Here is a 23,081-nt window from a genome sequence, read left to right as displayed (position 1 = left end):
ATGTTTATATAATTATGTTTGGGGGTACTCTGAAAAGGCTTCTTTTCCTCACTTGTTTTATTTTATTTTGCATCTGCTTCTATCATCCTGGCACCTTTTGACAATCAGAGTGTTTGATATGTCTGATTTTAAGTGTTTTATCTTTTATGTGTATATGTAATTTTGCATATAATATTGTAAATTTTTGTGTAAATGTTCATATGCGCAGAATATATGCCACTTGGTTTAGTGTGTATGAAGGTTTTAGGGTGCTGAAATGTAATTGGCTTGTTTAGGGGCTCCTATATTTATTTTCAGGATTTAACAGCTATTGGAGTAACCAAACCAGGACATCGAAAGAAGATAACCTCAGAGATCAATAAGATCACTGTTAATGAGTGGCTGCCTGACCAAAAACCAGTGAGTTTAACACACAACCACACACACACATTCACACACATCCAGATGTTAATTTGTTAATTTGTAATTTAATCTACAGGCGAGTCTTGGAGAGTGGTTAGCTATGATTGGGTTGAGTCAGTATCACCAAGTCTTAGTCCAAAATGGATATGAGAACATTGAATTTATCACTGACATCACTTGGGAGGACCTTCAGGAGATTGGCATTACAAAACTTGGTAAGATAGATAGTGGACTGAGATCCATACTATTAACGTGATTTCACACACACAATCTTCTGTTCTTTCCACACTGCTTGACCATAGTGGTTTACTCTCTTTCTCTATCCAAATTTACCTAGGACACCAGAAGAAGCTTATGCTTGCAGTGAAGAAGCTGGCAGAGATCCAGAAGGCCTCTGACGGTCGCAACACATTGCGTAAAAAGCCCCCAGTCACTCAGGAGGTGATGGCTATTGAGAGCCCACCCCACGACAGAGGAGAGTGTATGTCCCCTAAACTGACCACGTTCCAGGACAGTGAACTGAGCGGGGAGTTACAGGCTGCTCTGACACGCCCTGCTGATGTGCAGGATGGCGCAGAAATGAGAACAAACAGCAACTTGGGAGCACAACACCGAGCCCGCAGTCTGCATGAGAACAGTATGAACAAGAGCCGAGACACAGAAGAGCCTAGTGGGCCACCCAAAAAGGAAGCACGTACTATGCGCCAGAGCAGCCAGGGGGGGCAGAGAAGTGTCTTATCGGCACAGCCAAAACCACGTCAGTCTTATCCCCAAGGTACAGTACCACCCTATACTCCACCACAAACGCCCACCAAAACAAAGCCTCCCACCTCACAGATGGTGAGCAACCCACCGAGTAAACAAAAACCTAGCTCTCAGCTGCATCAGCAGACCGAAAAGCCCATGACATCTCGTGCTCACCCCCAATCCCCCACTCTAAGGTCCCATCCACACCCAGCAGCCCAGCTTGTGGAAACTAAGGAGGCTGCACCTCAAGGACCTGCTGTCTCAGTACCACTCCTGTGCCTGCCTCCAGAAGTCGACGAAGCTTGTGATGAATATGGTCTGCCTAAGAAACGTGCCCACAGCCTGAATCGCTATGCTGTGTCTGATGGTGAACAGGAGCGGGACGAGCTAAATGTGCCAGATTCAGGAGGAAAGTATGCCACAGTACAGAACCGGGTGGGTCGCAGCAACTCAATGAAAGGGCAAGCAGACACAAATGTCAACCGAAGCCAGTCCTTTGCGCTCAGACAGAAAAAGAAGGGTCCTCCTCCACCTCCCCCCAAACGCTCTAGTTCAGCCATCTCAAGCTCCAGTAGTAATCTGACAGAAGTGCCCAAGAAGACAAGCAGTGGACCTCTTCTGGAGGTCCCCTACCAACCACAAAGACGTGCAAGCGACCTGGGTGGCACTGTAGACACAGGCAGTGCCGGTAGTGTGAGGAGCATTGCAGCCATGTTGGAAATGTCCTCCATTGGAGGGGGTGCAAAGGGTCTCGCTTTACAGAAGTCTGCAGGTCACTATCTGCTGGTAAGTTGGTTGTCATTGTGTCTTTGGGATGATACTTACAGTGGGGAAAATATTTATTTGATCCCCTGCTGATTTTGTAAGTTTGCCCACTTACAAAGAAATGAAGGATCTGTAATTTATATGGTAGGTTTATTTAAATGGATAGAGACAGAATATCAACCAAAAAATCCAGAAAAAACACATTATATAAAGGGTAGAAATTGATTTGCATTTCAGTGAGTGAAATAAGTATTTGATCCCCTACCAACCAGCAAGAATTCTGGCTCCCATAGATTGGTTATGTGCCCATGTAGAACACAGATTAGTCCTGCCACTTTAAGAAGTTACTCCTAATATCAGCTCGTTAGGTGTATAAGACACCTGTCCACACAATCTGTATCTTCCATTCCAACCTCTCCCACCACCATGGGTAAGACCAAAGAGCTATCAAAGGATGTCAGAGACAAGATTGTAGATCTGTACAAGGCTTGAATGGGCTACAAGACCATTAGCAAAAAGCTTGGTGAGAAGGAGACAACTGTTGGTGCGATTATTCGGAAATGGAAGAAATACAAAACAACCATCAATCGGCCTCGGTCTGGAGCTCTGTGCAAGATCTTGCCTCATGGGGTCAGAATGATCATAAGAAAGGTGTGGGATCAGCCCCGAACTACACGGGAGGAGCTTGTTAATGATCTTAAGGCAGTTGGGACCACAGTCACCAAGCAAACCATTGGTAGCACACTACGCCGCAATGGACTGAAATCCTGCAGTGCCTGCAAGGTCTCCCTGCTCAAGAAGGCACATGTACAGGCCCGTTTAAAGTTTGCCAGTGAACATCTAAATGATTCAGAGAAGGCTTGGGAGAAAGTGCTGTGGTCAGATGAGACCAAAATTTAGCTCTTTGGCATTAACTCAGCTCGCTGTGTTTAGAGGGAGAGAAATGCTGACTATGACCCCAAGAACACCATCCCTACAGTCAAGCACAGAGGTGGAAACATTATGCTTTGGGGATGTTTTTCTGCTAAGGGTGCAGGACAACTTTACTACATTAAGGGACAAATGGACAGGGCCATGTACTGTAAAATCTTGGACAGAGACCTCCTTCCCTCAGCCAGAACACTGAAGATGGGTCATGGATGGGTCTTCCAGCATGACAATAACCCAAAACATACCGCCAAGGCAACAAAGGAGTGGCTCAAGAAGAAGCACATTAAGGTCATGGAGTGGCCTAGCCAGTCTCCAGACCTAAATCCTATAGAAAATCTGTGGAGGGTGCTGAAACTTTGAGTTGCCAAACGACAGCCAAGAAACCTTAAGGATTTAGAGAGGATCTGTATAGAGGAGTGGATCAAAATCCCACCTGAGATGTGTGCAAACCGAAAAGCCCATGACATCTCGTGCTCACCCCCAATCCCCCACTCAAAGGTCCCATCCACACCCAGCAGCCCAACCTGTGGAAACTAAGGAGGCTACACCTCAAGGACCTGCTGTCTCGGTACCACTCCTGTGCCTGCCTCCAGAAGGCGACGAAGCTTGTGATGAATATGGTCTGCCTAAGAAACGTGCCCACAGCCTGAATCGCTATGCTGTGTCTGATGGTGAACAGGAGCGGGACGAGCTAAATGTGTCAGATTCAGGAGGAAAGTATGCCACAGTACAGAACCGGGTGGGTCGCAGCAACTCAATGAAAGGGCAAGCAGACAAAAATGTCAACCAGACCAACTACAAAAAACGTCTTACCTCTGTGCTTGTCAACAAGGGTTTCTGCAGTACTAAGTCATGTTTTGCTTGGGGATCAATTACTTATTTCACTCACTGAAATGCATATCAATTTCCAACCTTTATATAATGTGTTTTTTCTGAATTTTTTGGTTAGTATTCTGTCTCTATACATTAAAGTAAACCTACCATAAAAATGACAGACCCTTCATTTCTTTGTAAGTGGGCAAACTTACAAAATCAGCAAGGGATCAAATAAATATTTTCCCCACTGTAGTATTTATCATAGAAATGTATTTTGGCAATATCTAGTTCAGTAAAACAAGATTGTTTCTCTTCAGGTGGGTTCTGCAGGAGGAAAGCAGCGTGATGCCATTGGTTTGGATGGAGAAGTAGTGAACCGTCGCAGGACTATTAGTGGGCCGGTCACTGAGTTAGTAGCAGCTGCTAAGCGAGGACCACAGCCGGAGCCAGTCCAGGATAGACAACGCAATGAAACCCAGCCAAGCTCTAGTGGGAGCTTAGCAGAGAACCTTCCATTTGCTGAGGATGGAAACCTCACTATCAAACAAAAACCTAGACAGAGCAAAGATGAGACTGAGGAGGGACTAGAAATGTCATACTCTTTACCCCAGGAGGACCCTTCACCTGTGGATGCCACAGCCTCGCTGAAAAGGACGGTCCAGAGCACCAAGCAGCAACCAAATGGCACCAAGTTCCAACTCACAGAGTCAAATACAGTTAAGCGCCGCCCCAAGAACAAAGACAAAGATACAGAAGAACTCCAGGACGGGCAGATGCCTGTACCATATGAGAATGGAACTGGCACCATTAAAAGGCGCCCTGTGTCAGAGGTGACTGTTTCAGAGCAGCCCAGGCCACAGGAACATCCTGAGAACTCGCCTCGTCGGGACAGTGCAGACCTGGAAGGCCATGTTACTGAGAGTGCCCCTCGTAAGTCCGTCAAACCTCCGGTGTCCCCCAAACCTGTTCTGGCCCAGCACATGAAGAAACAAGGACCGCCGGCTGCCATCACCAAGAAAGCCCCATTTCCTGGACCAACTGGGGCACCTGGCAGCCCAGGTACTACACAGTGTGGCCCTTTCACTTGCCCTGTCTTTACACAATTATGTGAGTATCCCGTAAAACCCTGTAGCATTTAGACCTTGTTGCATCAAATTCTGCTCAGTCTCTTTTCCCATCTCTCTCCCTATCTATTTTTCTTCTATTTACAGTTGAAGGAAAGAAAGTACCTCCTCCAATTTCACCGAAACCTACACCTCCTCCCACAGCTCCCAAACCATCCAAAAATGTTCTGCAGTCTTTAAATGCGACAACTAATCCCACTCCCACGCCCTCTCCAGCCAAGCAGACTGTCACCAGAATGGACAGCACAGCTTCTGCTCAGAACAACCCCCCTGTCAAAGCTACAACCCCACCAGCCTTGAGTGCGCAGACTCCACACACACCCCAGTCTCCTCACACCCCACAGACACCTCAAACACCCCAAACCCCACAGACACCCCAAACTCCCCAGACATCAGGTCCCCCAACCCCCATCCCTACACCACCACCTGTGAAGCCCCCTCGCTCCTCAATCAGTGGGGTGTCCATGGACAGTTCAGCTGGATCAGCGTTTGTCGCAGGGGTAGTAACAGTAGATGCAGTGCACCAGAAGATAGAGGAGACCAGTGCCTCACTGGCTGCAGCCCTGCAGGCAGTCGAAGAGAAGATCAAGGAGGATGGGCAAAAAGAGTGAGTGTCAAGAAAAAATGTTTTCAGTGACATTCCTGTAGGAATCTTAGCATTTAATTTCAAGTAGTTTCTAACTTTTTTTTCTAGTCTCAAGTCCTTCAAATCAAGTCAGCAGTTTTGAGGCCACATCTGTGGTTATTAAGAAGCAAAGACTTTAAAGTAGGAATGCCTCGAGTCGATCTCAAAGATGATTGGGCCGATTAAGCGGTTTTTAACTGATCGGTATTGGCTATCCTGAGCCTGATCCTTATTTTATATCAGCTGTCATGCTGGTTTTGTGCAGTAGGTGGCGACATGCACCTTGTGGCAGGCTTGCCAACCTCCATTAAAATAAAAAGACGCCAAAATGTGCGTGATTTGCGAGAAACAATGAGGTCTGTTCCAATGCATTCGATCTTCCATGTTTAACATTTTTGATGTGCACTTTAGTAACAAAACACTAGAAATTTAACTTATTTATTTACCGTTTACTTTTAACTGCCATCAGACTGTCTGAGACATCGCTGTCATAACGTGTTGCTTTGGGTTGCGTCTTGCTTCGGACTTGACTGACAGACTGGCATTCTGACACTGCAAGCTTCATGCTTTCTAACCTTATCTCCATTTTCGCATGGTACATACATTTGAGCCCCTGTGACTGAGAAACTCTCTGCACATCCATGTGTACATTGGATTGATTTTAATAACTTTAATTTACTTGAAATGTGCCCTAAGCACTAGGAAAATACTAGTATCGGATTGGGACTTTGTATCGACAGATACTCAATATTCAATGACTCGGATCAGGGGCACAAAAAACCTGATTGGGACATCCCTACTTGAAACACTTTTTCACCGTCAGGTTGAGTACAGTGAGTGATGGTATCAGGATACTATAGTAATTTAAATATGTTTGATTTTCAGAACTGGCTATAAAATGTTATCAAACCAAATTTTATAATTAAGGGCAAATTCTTTTAAACTTTTGAACTTTTCTCTTAAATTCACCACTGGGGATGTGTTGACCGAAGAAATCTATTCGTGTCACTTGCAGCCACATTTTTTTTAATTCCTAAATTATATTTAAGTGTGTGTGTGTTTTGATCCACAGCTCATTGGCGGAAAACAAGAGCACAGTGAGCATCCTAGACGACATCGGCAGCATGTTCGATGACTTGGCCGACCAGCTGGATGCCATGCTGGAGTGAAGAACACAGCCTGTGTCTCTGTGGCACAACCTCAGGGCCCCTGGAGAGCACAAGGGCACAATGACCAACAACAAACCCACCTATCCCTTCCTAATCCTCATCCCTGGCTCCTCTAACCCCCCTTTTCTCCTCCCCCTTCCCCGTCGCCATGAAACGCCTATCTCTCCTCTCTCCCTCCGAGTTGGTTTGCACAAACCCGAGCTGATGTACCTCAGGACTGGGCAGAAGGCCATCCAGGGCTTTAAACATCAAAGACAGAGCAGAGGGTGGAGAGCAGAGGTTGGGTTTTAATACATAAAGCTCAACTCTCTGTCAATGAAATATCTCTATCTACCATGAGCAATGAGTAGTAAAATAATACGAAAACAATAATAACTGTAAATGAAATAATAGTATGGTATGTGTATATTGTAAGCATGAGGAAAGTTTGTATCTTTAAAGAAAAAAATCTCATAGCGAGAGTCATGCATTAGTACAGTTATATATACATATATATAAATAAATATAAATATTTTATGTTTTTATTTAATGTTCAATGGTACATACAGTGTTGAAACATTAAGAAATCTATAAACTTTGATGACAGATATGTGGATTTTTCTAAGACTATATTGAAGTAAAAAAAAAAAAAAAGATTAATAAACATCCTGTATGCTTGGCTGTGCTCTGCTGAAGAGTGTTGTGGGCTGTGTTGAATGTAGTGAAGTGACTGAAGTGGCTGTTTCACCCCCTGCTCTGTGCGTGCTCTGGGATCCTGCTCTGTGCTGCTGTGACACTTTATGTTTCCACTCACGTTCTGCCTGTGTGAACTCATACATTCCTGCTCCTGCACAGCCTTCCTCCTTCACCTGCCCTCTTTCTCCTCCTGCCCTCATCATGTGGTGTGTCCTGTGTGCCTTAATATGAGAGGTGACCTCAGTGCTTCTAACACACACAAGCAAACTGGTTCAAACTGAGAAAGGTCCGGTGTCCATGTGGGAGGCATTACCCTGTGTGCTCTGATTTGGAGAGGAGTGACCTTATTCTTGGACATCTCCATGCTTCAGTCATCTGCAGCAAGGTGATAAACAGTTTAGGCCTTGAAGTCGACATGAATTGTCAGTTTACTTCCATGATGTGATGTATTTCCAGGATATGCAAGGAAACATTTTAAGGAATGCAGTTGACTGGATGATGAATGTAGGCACTGGATACCAGAATAGCTATTGGTTAGTATTATGCAATAGCCTGTGTGGCCTATGTAAAGTGCAATGATGAATTGTTCAAAATGAGACCAGGATCATGCATCTAATAGGGTTATGTTGACTTTGACTATATGAGTGACCTCAGAAACACAGGCGATAAAAGGGTCCATTGAAGGTTGACGGCTTGCAGAAGGTGAGACGTCAGGAAGCACAAAGTGAGGAAGTTGCAAATGTGTGTGTGTGTGAGTTGCATAAAACAGGAATCTAAAAGAAACATGCATGTACAGACTGACAGTGAACTAACAAGGATTTCGCAAATGTTGATGTGGCTTGATGCTCAGTATTTCCACCTTCCCAAGGAATCTTCTTAGCTTAAGGGTCTGTGAGTTTGGACAGGTGTAGTTCCATTGGAAGCCTGCATGCAGTCTAATCTCAGCACATCGCTCAGCGGCTGTTTAAGGGTGTGAATGTACCATGGTGTGCCTGCTTTGTTTTGCATTCCCCCCCAATATCATCCAGACAGATATTTCCTTAATGACCAAAGTAAGAACACCAGTCCAAGATGCAGTTAAGCTTGGGTCCATAACTTATTCTGAAAAACATAGCAGTATCTAGGTTAAGCATATTCACTTTATAGGGACACATTGAGGGTAGACTGAGTGATGCTTTTACAGTTGTAAAGTTTGGTCTCTGTGGACATAAGATGTTTCCAGATGCCATGCTCTCTCATTTATAGTGGGAGTGCAGTTCACTGTTATGACAGCACCGGTCACAAGTGAACCTCTTGCAAGCCTCTGAATGTCATTATCTCATTGCCAGCAAACTCAGTCTCTCATTATCTTTAACTGTCTGTGTTGCCATGACAATCTGCCTGCTCATTTTTAGAATCGTCACAGTATCAAAATGATCTTAAATGTAATTAAAGAAAGGGCCCAAAGGAAGGGGACACAAGCAAGAAAAGTAGTTGAGTAGGTCCCACAATGCTTTACACACTTTCAGTAGCTCCATATATGCTTAACCCCTTCTCCGGTTCTCAGAAGAATATTTGTAATATTTAAGTTATGAACAGAGATTATTATAGATGTTTTCAACAAGTATTTAATGATGAAGCATCAAGGGGGCTTGTTGATGAAACTGCAAATATTTGAGATAAAAGCGTTTTAAATGAATTGTAAATGGTCATTTTTTTTAGAACTTGTTTTCTTTTTTAAGGTAGCTTTTTGTGATAAGTTTTTTGACTGCCATGTCTTCTTATTGAATAAGTTGTATATTATGCAAATGTTTTTTTGTTTTTTTTTAAACATGTATGTGCCTTGCTTTAGTTCTTTTCATTTTGTTTTTCATGTTTAAACAATGTTTAGAGGATATGTGGCCGGTCTTTGTCCATCAGATGTTCAGAATGATATCCCTTTTTGTTGCGGTCTGCTCTGTGGACAGAGCGCAGATGTCTGGCATGGGAATGGCTTTTATAAAAGCTTTATCATGCTCATCGCTTCAAAGAACTGGGTGTCGATCCAGTGTTAATTGAGTTGTTACGGCCCTGTCCCCCTTCTTCTGTATATATAGCTGGATGTTTGTCACTGAATCTTCATCCTTTTTTAAAAACTTGTTTTCGCCACTTTAAAATTCTCATTCCGTCATTTACGTATTGTCATGTTTGCTTGTCTTTTTTTAATGCCAGTGGGGGGAAAAAACAATGGAAAATAAGGAAATTCTGAAAACACTTGGTGCAAGATGTTATTTAATAATGGAAGCTGTTTTCAATTCCATCCTATTTGCAGAGACATTTAAAAAAAAAAGACAGAAAAAAGAAATCTGCACTGCTCAGTGTGTGCAGGCTGTATATTGTGTTGATGTTCTGCCATTGACTTGTATGAGACCTGCTGTGACTGGCATTGGGAACAGTGGTGTGCTTGCAGTGACTGCATCAACAGCCACCTGCTCTAAATAAACATTATATACAAACACTCTCATAGCCGTCCAATTACTGAACACCAACAAGACCAGCTGGAAACGCCATAGTGTTTCATTAGTTAACATATAAAATACTAAGTACTCCTCAAAAAAAAAAACTAACAAGCTTGTACCAAAGGGCCACACAGCCCTTGGCAGGTTTATTTCTCAACTCAAAATGCATTAAGGACACTAGAGGGAGTCAATGCCATTTTATGTGTGAGTAAAAGACTCCAATTCACTCAATACAAGCATTAAAAGTTTATGTATTTTATACAAGTAACTTATCAGTTGGAACAGAGTCTCAAGCTCATATCCTCTCTCAGCTTAATGAGGGGGAAAAAAATTCTGCTGAAATCTTGTCCTAAATGTGTAGAGCGGGATCGAGTTGCTCTATGCCACAAAAAGGCACTTTGATATCCAAAATAGCAGCTGTTTTTATGCCTTTGGTCTTGGATTAGCATCGACTTATCTAGCACACTTCAGGTTAAATGGACAGTTCACCCAAAAATGAAAGTTCTGTCATTTTACCCATTTCACAAAGGTTTTGAACAATTTTGGTTACCATACTTGGTTACTTACTTGCATTGTATGGACAAAAAAAACATTTATAAAAAATATATTCCACAGAAGAAAGCAAGTCATACAGGTTTGGGACAACATGAAAATTAGTAAAATATGACTAATTTTAGATGATTCTTTTTTTGGGCAAATATTCAGTTTAAACTGAGAGAGGAACTCAACTTCACATTAATGCAACACAGTGTTCTCTTCCCCTCCATTGACCTCTTCAAAGTTATGCTGGGATGCTCAGTGATAATGAAATAAGTGCTTTACGCTCAAACGAATTACTTATTCAGTTCAAAATTGTTTAGTAACTAGCATGAATTACATTATAAAAATCTTACTAGATTTGCATGGGCAAAATCTGGCTTCCACGGCAAACATGGAAGCACGCATGAAGCAATTGCACCTTTGGTAAGGAAACATCACATTATTTACACAAAATCATGATGGTTGAGTAGGTCATTACAGCGTCATACAAAGGTTTCACATCAGTCAACAGGCAGTTAGAAAATATCTGAGCCGTTCTGGGCACTCAGTTGGCACTGTCAAATCGGAGATAAAAACATGGGTACTGTGTTGTCCAGAACAATGCTTTGCTGTTTCAGGCCCAAGTTGGTGTAGTGTAGGTCTTCATTCAGCCCTAGGATGATGGTCGCTCCATGCATCTCCACTGGCGTCAGACTGAAGTTTAGGCACTCACTCAGTCGTGAGACTGCAGCTCATGAAGGTCAAAGTTCAACACTCATCGCTGAGGCCACTGACGCAGCAACTTTTCCATGGACTGCAGGGAACATGAACTTAGACTGGAAGTCTTACCAAATCTAAATAATACTTTCATAGGAAACGATCGTGTGTGAATACATAAAAAAACAGTGTTGTCATGTTTATGACGAATGTTGGCGGTCCGCTGGGTCTTCATAAATACTGAAGGTTTGGAGGTTCTGTTTGCGGTCAAGAGGTGTCTGGTAAGAGGAAAGCAAACGAGCAACATCCATCCAGCACATGAAGCAACAGTTTACTGCAAAATTAACAAGGTACAGACGCCCAAGTCCATAGGGTACAGAATAAAAACATTTCTGGTCCAACGCATGTTGTAATGTTTTCTTGAATAATATTCTTATTCATACTATAAGTCTGTGCATCAGAGTCCATGTAGTTTCTGAGTTCCAGGAGATTAGAGACACATTACTCAACATGTTGACAACTAATAATGATTAGCGGTCACGTTTAGCATGTCCACACCTGAGAAGAGAAAACAGAATAAATTGTTAGAGCTCATACAGTGAAAGATATGATTCCAGTAGAAAAGGTTCAAGGAATAGTGTACATGGACTTGTTTTAAATTAATGCTCTTCTTTTGAACTTTCTATTCAAAGAAAAAAATAAAATAAAAATAAAAAATATTAAAGGTGGGGTAAGCGATTTTTCAAAAACACTTTAGAAAACTGATTCGGGCCCACTAGCAAAACAAACTTGTAGCCAATCAGCAGTAAGGGGCGTGTCTACTCATGATGTGGAGGAGAGAGCGTTCAGTGCACAGGACGAACATTAGCGAGCCGAGCGACAGAAAGATAGAGATGGCGGATCAAAAAAACAAGAGGAAAACGTCTGCGGAACAAAAGGAGGCTTAAGGCAATAAGGCAAGAAGCAGGACCCGTGTAAATATCGGATCAGCTTTCCAGCGCTGGAGACAACTCAAGGAGCGGAAGGACTGCGATCGGACGGCGAGGTTGCTTTGTTTCTTCTTGATAGGTGAGTAACACCATGTCTGGGCCGCAAAAGCTAAAGTCTGTCAAGTACACTGGACGTGACAAAGCGACCATTGAAAATCATTTGAAATTTGTGTCAATACGTCATGAATGGAACGCAGCAGCAGTTTTCTGTCGGGGATTTCTGCGTTTTCGCATCCATAGCAAGCATTTTGATAGGAAAGGATGACGAATACGAAAAAACGAGAGAGAAAAAACGCATAAGAAAATTCTCGGTGTGCAAGGACCTTAATGATGCTGAAAATTCAGCTTTGCATCACAGGAATAAATTTCATTTTAAAATATAAAAGTTAAAAATGTAATAATATTTCACAATATCACTGTATATTTGATCAAATAAATGCAGACTATGTGAGCATTAAGAGACTTCTTTCAAAAACTTTGTTTAAGTCTTACCAACCACAAACATTTGAACAGTTGTGTACACATCATTTAAAGTACAAAGAGGTAGCCCATATCTTGGCAAGCTACAGTTTGAAAGCAGCGTCCCCGAACTCATTGTGCGAGTCTCTGACCTTTACAGTGCTGTCTACAGCTCCAGAGAAGAGTCTTCCTCTGGACACAGCGAGCGCCGTCACACTACCCTGGTGCCGCAGCAGAGTCTGGGTGCAGATCATGTTGTCCATGCTCCACACCTGCACAGGTACAACAATCAATGCCCAAAAGAGGTGGCACAAATCCCCATACTTCATACCCCAAACCCAAGCCTTGTCCTTACCCTAAGGGAGCGATCATAGGAGGCACTGAACACTTTGGTCTGATCGGGGGTTGAGATGACGGCCAGGGCATACACTGTGCCCACGTGGCCCGTCAGCGTCCGCACCTGCTCTTTGGACTCAATGTCCCAAACCTTATTCACAGGGAACGAGGAGAAATCACAATTTTAATAGTGTCCTGACATTTTCAGGTTTCCATGATCATTACCCTTGCAATTAAAGCTCTGCAGGGCGTAAGAGATTAATACTACTTACATGAATAAGGTTCTCGTAGGTGCCACAAACTATATGGTGATTGGTGACTGCAATGGAGTACACACTGCCTCCAGATGTCTGGAGCACATGGACACACTCCAGAGAACGGATGTCCCAGATCTGAGGGGAAATCCACAAAAATCCATTTCATTTAGTGACACTAGATAGGTTCTGCATGAGACATTAAAGGGGTGGTTGATTGCGATTTCACTTTTTTAATGTTAGTTAGTGTGTAATGTTGCTGTTTGAGCATAAACAATATCTGCAAAGTTACGAAGCTGAAAGTTCAATGCAAACGGAGATATCACTTTTAAAATTCTGGAAGTTTAATGCCTACAAAAACGGCTGGTAGGGACTACAACAAGTTACTTTCCGGGTTCGTAACAAACCCAGATAAACCCGCCCTCGGGAAAAGGCAGCAAAGGGGGCGAAGCCATGCTGCGCTGCTTTAGAGAAGAGGAAGAGAAAACTAGAGGTGCACGTAAAAATCTATTCATATATGAATCGTGATTCTGTCTTCTAACGATTCTAATGGATTCACAAGTTTCAAAATCAATGTCCTAAAGCAGCGGTTCTTCATACTGTTCCTCGCGTCCCCCTGCTCTGCACACGCTCTGCATCTCTCTCTCATTCAGCTCAGCTCCAACAATGAACTGTTACAATTATACACTTATTTTCACATAGTTATGAGAAGCGTTAAACATGGACACATGCAGTTGCCGTACTGTATTAAAGCTTTAATCAGGATAAAACCGTATATTAAAAGCTAACATAAGCAGTAGCATTTACAAATAACAGCGTATCTAAAAGTATGAGCCAACAACAAACAAAAAACATAGGCCTACCATTAAAAGCCGTACTTGCACAGGTTCTGCACGATCCTCTTCAATAATATCCTCTGCTTCTCAATCGGGCTCAAACTGATAAGCGATATTAACGATGCCATTGTTTACAATACAACCGGAGCACATGCCGCTGAGGTGAGGGCCGGGACATTTAGACGTGTACTAGAGGCGGTTTAGCCAATCACAACACACTGGGCTAGCTAACCAATCAGAGCCCATCGCCTATTTCTGAGGGAGGGGCTTCATAAAAGCAGGAAATGATCAACATGTTTCTCAGAGAAGGGACAGAGTGGTGTGGAATAAAAGTAAATTGTGAAAAATAATTAGACTGCACCCCATAAACACAATCAAGCCTAGGAAAAAAAACAGTGAACCACCCCTTTAAAAGAATGTGTCCAAAAATATACAAATAAATAAATATATATATACACATACACACACACGTATGAAAAATCAACAGCCAAATTACTGGTGGAGAACCACAGTACACAATCCTGTAAAGAGATCAACCAATTAGAGAAGTCATTGTTTCCATGAAAATGAAATGAGAAGAGTGCAAAAAAAGTGGAACGTGAATGATGTAATCAAGTCAGTCTCCCTACACTCTCAATTTAAAACTTGAATATTTGTATACATTTCAATATTCAACAATATATTTTGTATTCTGTACTCGTGATCAATGACTATAAGTTAATAGTTTATATTGCACAACATTTTTATTGCATCTTTCACAATGCTTTTATGGGCTGTGTAGCTCATTGTCACACTTCTTTTTTTTTTTTAAACCTTTTTTCCCTTCATTTTTCAAAAAGTACTTTTTGTTCAAATTAAAGGTTGTAATGTGATTAATCTCAGAGTTATTTTGTTTGGTTCATTACTTTAACTCGCTATAATTCTTTTTTTAAATCACTATGGAAGCAATGAATGAGAATTAGTCCACATAGTTCGCTAAAAAAAGCAGTGGTCGCTGTAGCACTCTATAGTGATGGAGGAGCGTTTCTATTTATTTGTTCTCTCTCTGTGAGCATTTGTAGCAGTCTGTAGTCAGCTTCCTGTCAGAGATCTCTGGAGTCTTAATTAGGCAACTTGAGACAACAAGCAGCTTTGGTCTGTCTTATCTGGTTTTACAAACAACTCCGAGAACTGTTCTTTTTTTTACCAGTTAGACTGAACAGTAAAGGAACTAATGAGAACAGCTTCAAATCTGAAAACCTAACATTACTGTTTCAGAATTTATATATATAAAACAGGGCCATTTAAAAAATGAGGACAGAATCACGGAATACATTACGCTATATATCTTAATTTTTAAGATGCTGCAAGGAGTATGTAAACTTATGAGCATGACTGGATGAGAAAGCTGACCATCATTATTCAATATGTATATGGTCCTTTATGATGAAGTCTGGGCGTTCCTGAAGCAGTTCAAAGTTTAACACTTCTAACCTTTATGGTTTGATAAGACCCGCTGTACAGATGATTCTGAGAAGCGACCAGAGCTCGAACCCAGTGATTCAAGCCAGTTAGTTCCTTCTTTAGCTTCAGCTCTGTGCCCACAATATCCCACACCTACAGAGGGAGAGAGAATGAGAGAGAAAGATGTCCAATCACTTGAAGAACACTTAGAATTGGTAAACTGGAAAGTCCCAGGGAGATGAGATCATTCTACTTTTAAGCCTCCACTTCCTCATTCCTCCCACACATCACCATGGTGATACGAGCTCAGCATGTGCTCTTCTGACGGACTCTCAGAGCCAAGTGGATCTAATTCTGCTCCACTCGTGCCTCAGTAACTTAAGTCTGTGCTTTTCTCTTCTCTGCTGGAGCACCGATTGCATCCTCCACATCACTTTAGGAAAACCGTACACAGCTAACGTGCACATCAGCAAATGGGGCAGAATAAAGCTCAATATTAGCTGCTTGATTGGGCTTGTGTCTGTAGACACGCACATCATCTCTTCAACAGACACCACTGACCTTAATGGCTTTGAGAGAGCCGCTGAATAGCATGTTGTGTGAGGACACCAGAGTGCACACTGGGTTGTCATGTGCTCGGATGGTGTTCACTTTCTGCAGGGTCTGAATATCCCAAACCTGTAGGAGAACAAGCACATGTCTGCATTAGATGCACATAGACCATGTCATGCACAGTATGATTCCTCTGAAAAATGTATTTCAGGAACACTCACAATAATGGTGCAGTCAGCTGAGCCACTGTAAAGCTTGTTTCTGCAACAGAAAGGAGAAAAGAACATGAAACGACATCTGCAACCCATTTTACTTTCACAATCCTTTCCATTGTCAATTTGTTAATTTATTTTTACAGTTCATTTGTGTAATTTTTTGATAAACCTAAAATTTAAAAAAAAATAATACTTCTTGAAAACCTAAACATTTATTTGTAACATTGTTCATATTTATAACAATTAAAAATATATTTATATATTTTTTCTTTGTTTAAATATTCATGTCAGTTCAAAACCCTCAAAATGCTTACCCCTGAATGCACAATGCCAACACTATGCCATCATGGCCCTCAAGGGTCTTCTGGCACTTATATGTGGTGCATGTGTCCCAAACCTATATGGAGCATAGAAGTACAGGCAATTTATACAAATGAAGAGGGATGCACATAAACCAAAGCAACAGAAAGCTGATGGGAGGTTAAATTACCTTGATGGACTTATCTGATGACCCACTAAAGAGAAGATCACCAGTAGAATAGACACACAAACACCACACTGGACCCTGGTGTCCCACAAAAGTACCCTTGCATTTGAAGATCTGCTGGGGATCGTAGGCTACAAAACATTTCATACAGTCAAGACAATGACATATCTCATTATCCTCACAGAAAGTAGGAGTATAAATGAGGAAGAGACACTCACAGCCCAGTATACCCATATTGAGCCTGGCATTGATGTGAGACAGTTCATCCTGCAAAAGGAGGGATGGGTTAGAAGGCTCTTAATACTAAACCACCACAGTTGTACATCTTGATTTGGTAAAAACCAGAGTGAAGATAGACAAACATTCAGCATGGAAGCATCTCGTCTGAACTCCATCAGATCTTCACTGAGTTTACTCTGGTTCTCATCCAGCACATCTGCCATATTAGCACAAGAAAGGCCCAACAAGATGAACATTCATGCATGTTTTGGCCTAAAAACTGCAAGTAGTTAAGAGTTAGTTTCCTCACCGAACTTGAGTTCCAAGTTCTTCTCCAGCTGATCTAGTTTCTCAGAGAGTTTGCCCAGCATGGAGCGCAGGAACGAGATGTCCTGGTCCTTCTGCGCCAGTGTCACCTGCATCTCATGGAATCTGTCATCCGTCTGCTGGAGAAACTCCTTCAGCCCCTCGAACTTACACACCTCCAGGTGCGTCTCATATGTGTCCTGATTCCCGATGAAGGTGCAACTTTAAATTTAAAAAAAAAAGGTTAAAGGTTAAAAGATAAAAGTATTTTATGTCCTCATCTATGGAACTGAAGGAAAGATTGTTAGCTTTTCCAAACAGCCATACCCATATTTAGAGTGAGGGCACTTAATGTGTTCACACTCTTTCAGATGGGCCTCCAGGTTCATGGTGAGCAATGGAGGGCAGTTGGGGTTGTTGGGACAGCGAACAGGTCTGTAGTCACAGCTTAGTTCATGATCTCTGTCACACAAAATCCTAAGTCATTACACTCCATTTGCATGACTTATGACTATGTCGCAACAATAGAAATTAAACGCTGATATTGTGAAATCCAATGAACCGGTGTACTCACTTCCTGATGCTAAGCTTGATGGTGAAAGGACAGCCAAGCGGGTCAACCTCAAAGGCACCGGGTTTGCCCGAGGCAGCTGGCTGACAGCCGTACTTGCAGTGGATGAAAAGCTCTCCGATTTGCTCGGCCACCGCAATGTTATTCACGACCACTGTGAGCTTGGAATTGTCCACGGGGCATTTCTCTGTAGAAACACAGGTTATTGGCAAATGTATGTATGTTGAAAACATAGCTCAGACCAAGAGCATGAAATGATTGATTCAGCATGGAGAGGAAATGAAACAGGAACTGAGCTAGAGACCTGCACTTGGTCCAAAATTAACTTTAAGGCACTTGTTCCAACGGCGAGCAAATTTGGAAATAAAAAAAAATATATTCAAACAAATTTCATTAAGTATTCAGACCCCCTCATTTTCTTTCACATTTTACGTTGCACCCTTCTCCAAAAAATTTATTTTTCTCTGTGAATTTAAAATGATTAACCTCACAAAAAAATAAACCTTCAAAACTGATTAAGATTGGCATTGTTTCATTATGATTTAATATAAAAAATATTATACACGTGTTGCCACATGCGGTTCTAGATGGATACGTTCTAGGCATCCTCGATGGTAAGTTTTCCCCTCAGATGACATTTGATGAATGATTGACAACGGATGTCTTCTGCCGTAGATATCAGATCATATCAGATTTTCACTCCATGATTATTGTGGCCAAAATATTTCACAACAACATTACTGTGATAGAATCTTTGACCAAAAGAATAATGCTGTTAGTCAAATTCATGTTTATTTTGTGTTTTCTCTTTTTTTATTGGCCAATGAATCACACTTAAAATATAAGTCCAGGAAAGCGTAGAGAGAGTTTGTAACCATAATTGCACAAAAGCATCCAAAAAGTGCTTCCTTCCTCACTACTGGCAGCAGCGGTCATCACGGGAAAGGTGAAAGCAAGACATATGTTTAGAGTAAAAATGCTCTCCTTACCTGAGGTCAAGGCACATCGCCTGCAGAATGTGTGCTGAGGTGACAAAGGAAGAGAAAAGAGACCACAATGAGAGCGAATAAAAGCTGAATTTTCATTTTCATCTACTCAGCTATTTGAAGTGTAATTCATCTCTCAACAGACACTTGTACTGTGGTGTCCAACAGCCTGACAGTGCCTTAGGAAACAGGTCAATGAGGCGTGCTGTTCACGGCCCAAGGTGACAGGAAATCAATACATGGCCTAGAACCAGATCATGACGGGCAGCCCTATCCTGAGGGAGAGGTGAGGGGATGGCTGGCTGACTCACTCCGCAGGTGGTGATGACGGGGTCCTTGAACACGCTGCAGCACAGCTGGCAACAAAGCTTGACTGAGGGCTGCTCCGCAAACACCTGTGGCTCCTGGAAAGTAAAAGAGAGGGAGGGTGAGAGAGAGAGAGAGAGAGAGAGAGAGAGAGAGAGAGAAAGTCAATCTCGTGCTGGGCACATGTGTAGGTCTGTCAGTCTTTTGCATCACTATACTAGATCAACATGTGAATAGGAAACAGAAGACTGCTGACACTCACTGTGTCTTCCTCTTCCTCGTGCAGGGAGAAGGTGGAGCGCAGCGACATGTTGGACTCGGAGTGCAGAGAGCGAACCGAGATGGCAGAGTCTGAGCGACGAGGGGTACTAATAGGCAGCTGCAGGGACAGAGACAGTTTGCATCTAAACACTTTTTAAAGGTCATTTAAATGTAATTTGGGGGTATTCCAGAAAGCAATTAGGTGACATAATGGGTAAGTTTAAGTACAAGTAAACAGATAACCTCAACTTTCAGGATATGCAAGCAGACATAGCAACTTATTCTGTAAGCTTCTCCAGAGCAGTCTATTTTTCAGGGTTAGTTTACTTCAGAAGAATTCAATGCACTGATGAGCCTTCAGTGAGATTTCACACAATATTAAATTACAGTTATATATTGTTTTTAATTTGAAAACACTAATATAACGTAACGTTTATTTAATTGTACTATAATTTATTTTATTCTCATCTCACACACGGTTGATCTCCTTCCACAAGTGTTTTTTTTTGTATGCGTGTTCACCGTGAACGTTCTCAAAGCTGTCTGAACTTACTCTTGGCTGTGTTTTTTTAACTTATAACTACAATTAAGAAAGGTTTAGATCAAGAGTTCTGGGTTTATGTAATTAAGTTGGTTTATGTGATTAAGTAATTGTGCTTTCTGGAATACCCCGCTGAGCATTACAAAAAGCCACTGAATCAGACACACTCCCTCCTAGACAAACCCCATCCTACAAAAATACCTCTGAGCTTGCTGTAATCATCTCAGTGTTACCTAAATCAACAGCAGTAAAACTTTTCTAACTTCTGATTCAACTACCTCAGCTCATCTCATATACGGGCTTTCCTGTGAATGTCCAAAATGATCGACTAGAGGAAAACACCTTCTGATAACAGTCTTCTGATTCACTTAAATTTGGTGAAAAGCAAATCTGATTGTAAATATCTGAATTTCCATAAACTAATTTTGCACCTAGCCAGATATTAAGAGCCACAAGAACGGTCTACGTCTTTGTAAATATTCATGCCGTGGCTGTGTGGGAAATATATAAAAATAAATAAATAAATAAACTGTATGGTTTGACACTCTCTCTAAGCTAAGCCCTGCCCAAAGAGGAAATAAGCTACTCCAAAAGCTTGCTATTATGTACGTCAATGACAAAACTGAGGCGTTTGATTTCCATTCCTTAATATGTAAATGTGATTGGCTGTTTTGAAAAGGGATGGCGTCGTGATTACCATGCCATCATCATCGTCACGAGCGGAGTAGGTCAGAGTGCTGGAGGATGAAGGGGTTCTACGGTGCTGTTTGTAATTAGTTTCCGCTGAAATGAAAGAGCACAGCTACAAGCGACTGATTGAACCTTGTTGCTAGGCAAACGGTCAAAAGGATTTCTGCACAATCAATGCTGATCCGGGTCATTTTCAACACCAGCAATTTCTTTCATAGTGGTTTGAGGTACAACACTCAAAATGTAAATGTTAAATATTCATTTGATAATCTTTATTTTGTAGGAATTTTAAAACAGCTGTATCATAAGGGTTTATAAGGACAATTTATAATGTAGTTTTTGTGCCATATTTTAGTTTTTAATGACCATTTTCCAGCTTCTTATCGGACTCTAAATAGCCCAACAGATAATACTGACCTTTTGCTACTTGAGGGACTGCTGGAAACGTGGATCCAAAACTAGCTTCCATTTTCGTCTGCATACAGAAGAGTATGAAATAAGAAAACAATTAGAATTTTTGCTACTGAAGTTTTCACATATTCGTAATAATGTAAATAAATGTAAATACCCATTCGTTCTTACCCGGTTGCTGTTGTCAGGTGAGGGTACAGTAGTGGCACTTGCCACAGATCCTCCTGAGAAATGATCGAAGCGCGATGGTTTACTACAGCTCATAATACAGCAAAGCCCTGTAGAAAATATCTGCTGCAGCCTGTAGAAAAAGAGGGAAAAAGTCACATTTCAAACATAAGATATCGGCCTATAAACAGACATGGATGGATAGATAGATAGATAGATATATCTCAAACCACAGGACTGTTTAAAATAAGCTAGTACAATGTGATTAAAATGGTGAAAGATGTGTAGAAATGCTGACCTGCTACAGAACCCAATATACTCTCATTATGACATTCTTATCACATGTAGCCTGTAACCTTAAGAAAAATTTGTCCATGAACACTTTTTGCGTCAACTAGCCCTTCTTGAAAAGCGTTGTTGTTTAAACGCGGCAAGGCACACTTCCTGACAGAACGTCAAAACAAATCACAGCGTTTCAAGTGTCAGAATAAACATTGACGGGGCTGAATGTTAGCAACACAGAAATCACAACTCGCACAAGACTAATGCTTTAGCTTTCCTTATGTCTCACACAACTGCTGAGAATCAAAATGCTCAAACGCACCAATTATAGACAAAAATGCTGTTAAAGTACGCAGCTCACTATGTTTTGAGACACGGCCAAGATTTTGCTAGCGGGTGACTGCTAAAATGTGGACGTTGTCCTATAAAGCAGCAGATAAAACGGAAATAAAACGCACAACATGTTTAGCGCATTATGTTAACACGGCAAAACACGCTAAAAGACAAACAAGCAGATACGTTTGATCATGTACTAGTGATTCGCGTGTCTGAAGTGAGCTGGCTAAGTTAGCTATGTTAGCTAGCTGACGAAGTTGGTTTGTCGAACAGCTTTAATAAAACACCAGATTTAGCTTTACGAGATTTAGCAAGATAGACCTCTAGCTTAGCTACAAAAGACATAAGATACATCTCGCATGCCTATTTAGCCAAACAAGGTCGGTTCTCACCATTGATGCTAAATCAAAGTCTGCATATGGTCCAATTTTAATTTTTTTCTCACACACCCAGACGCACATAACGTTACCAGAGGATTGTGGGTAATGTAGTGCGGATACAGCAAATACGCTTCATTGTCGGGAACTGACACGAGCAGTGCCTGGAATCGGCCGAGGCTTATTCCATTCTTCTTCTTCTTCTTCTTCTTCTTCTTCTTCTTCTTCTTCTTCTTCTTCTTCTTCTTTCCAGTTTAACGGCGGTTGGCATCCAGCTTATTGGTGCATTACCGCGCCCTTCTGCTCCAGATTGTGGATCAGATAATAGTTATCTATTCCCTTTTCCCCCTAAAACTTACACATCACTCACATTGTCCCCTCACATTAATATCCACACACACATCATACATCAAATCCTGCTTAAAACCCCTGCTTCCCTTAAAAAAGTAATCAATATTCTACTCGGTGCCCTATTTACTGTGCTTAGTAACCCTTGTAATGTGATCTCCTGCACCCCAATCTCCCTTAGTTTATTCTTCATTACCTGCCTCTGTGTTTCATATCTCTTACAAGTCATGATTATGTGCTCCACTGACTCCTCTTCTCGACATCCCTCACACAACCCTGTCTCGTGCTTCCCTGTCATCTTTAGTGTTTTATTCATTGAACAATGTCCCAAGCTTAACCTAGTCATCACCGCATCTTCTCTCCTATTTCCAATTTCCATCCTTTCCTCTTTAACATTTCTCTGAATTTGATATAAATGCCTCCCTTTCTCCTCTCTTGCCACCTTATATTGACTTTCTCCCATATTATGCATTTAACCTCTGCTTTACTTACATTAACCTCCATTTCTATGTTCTTTTGTTAGTGCCCTTTTAGCTAGCCTGTCCGCCATCTCATTACCCCTAATCCCAACATGTGCTGGGACCCACATAAATCTTACCTGATATCCCTTATTAACTATTCTTGTGTTTAATTGAAGCACTTCATACAGGATATCTTGCCGAGCTTTTGAATGGAATGACCTTAAACTCGCTAAAACTGCTAAAGAGTCAGAGCATATCAAAAACTTTCCCTGCCCTTCCCT

At 41.7% G+C, this 23,081-nt stretch overlaps 2 protein-coding genes across 5 annotated transcripts in view; one reads left to right on the top strand and one right to left on the bottom strand.

The window, feature by feature from the left end:
• The window catches only part of LOC107601220 (caskin-1-like), a 24,293-nt gene extending 14,719 nt beyond the window's left edge, over nt 1-9,574 (top strand). Inside the window, exons 13-18 of the mRNA XM_016293312.1 lie at nt 298-399; nt 479-617; nt 740-1,935; nt 3,978-4,767; nt 4,872-5,391; nt 6,482-9,574. Of these exons, the coding sequence (XP_016148798.1) occupies nt 298-399; nt 479-617; nt 740-1,935; nt 3,978-4,767; nt 4,872-5,391; nt 6,482-6,578 (2,844 nt within the window). The 3' untranslated portion in view covers nt 6,579-9,574. The remainder of the gene's footprint in view (nt 1-297; nt 400-478; nt 618-739; nt 1,936-3,977; nt 4,768-4,871; nt 5,392-6,481) is intronic.
• On the bottom strand, nt 9,429-23,081 carry LOC107601260 (E3 ubiquitin-protein ligase TRAF7). 4 transcript variants are annotated; one of them, XM_016293375.1, is made up of 22 exons: nt 22,938-23,081; nt 22,084-22,291; nt 21,000-21,129; nt 20,835-20,892; nt 20,425-20,510; nt 19,188-19,304; nt 18,931-19,023; nt 18,623-18,656; nt 17,637-17,820; nt 17,390-17,524; nt 17,067-17,284; nt 16,900-16,973; nt 16,756-16,804; nt 16,541-16,668; nt 16,365-16,447; nt 16,057-16,096; nt 15,845-15,961; nt 15,314-15,436; nt 13,023-13,142; nt 12,770-12,901; nt 12,567-12,686; nt 9,429-11,524 (listed from the first exon to the last, which is right to left on the bottom strand). In XM_016293375.1, the coding sequence occupies exons 2-22, from the start codon at nt 22,128-22,130 to the stop codon at nt 11,510-11,512; spliced, it is 2,103 nt and encodes a 700-aa protein (XP_016148861.1). In that variant the 5' UTR covers nt 22,131-22,291; nt 22,938-23,081; the 3' UTR covers nt 9,429-11,509. The 4 variants fall into 4 exon arrangements, with proteins under 4 accessions (XP_016148861.1, XP_016148862.1, XP_016148863.1 ...); XM_016293376.1 differs by lacking the exons at nt 22,084-22,291; nt 22,938-23,081 and adding an exon at nt 22,007-22,083; XM_016293377.1 differs by lacking the exons at nt 22,084-22,291; nt 22,938-23,081 and adding an exon at nt 21,295-21,367.

Source organism: Sinocyclocheilus grahami, unplaced genomic scaffold, assembly GCF_001515645.1.
Source record: "Sinocyclocheilus grahami isolate Dianchi unplaced genomic scaffold, SAMN03320097.WGS_v1.1 scaffold302.1, whole genome shotgun sequence".
Classification (NCBI taxonomy): Eukaryota; Metazoa; Chordata; class Actinopteri; order Cypriniformes; family Cyprinidae; genus Sinocyclocheilus; species Sinocyclocheilus grahami.
This window is presented reverse-complemented; position numbering and strand designations above follow the sequence as displayed.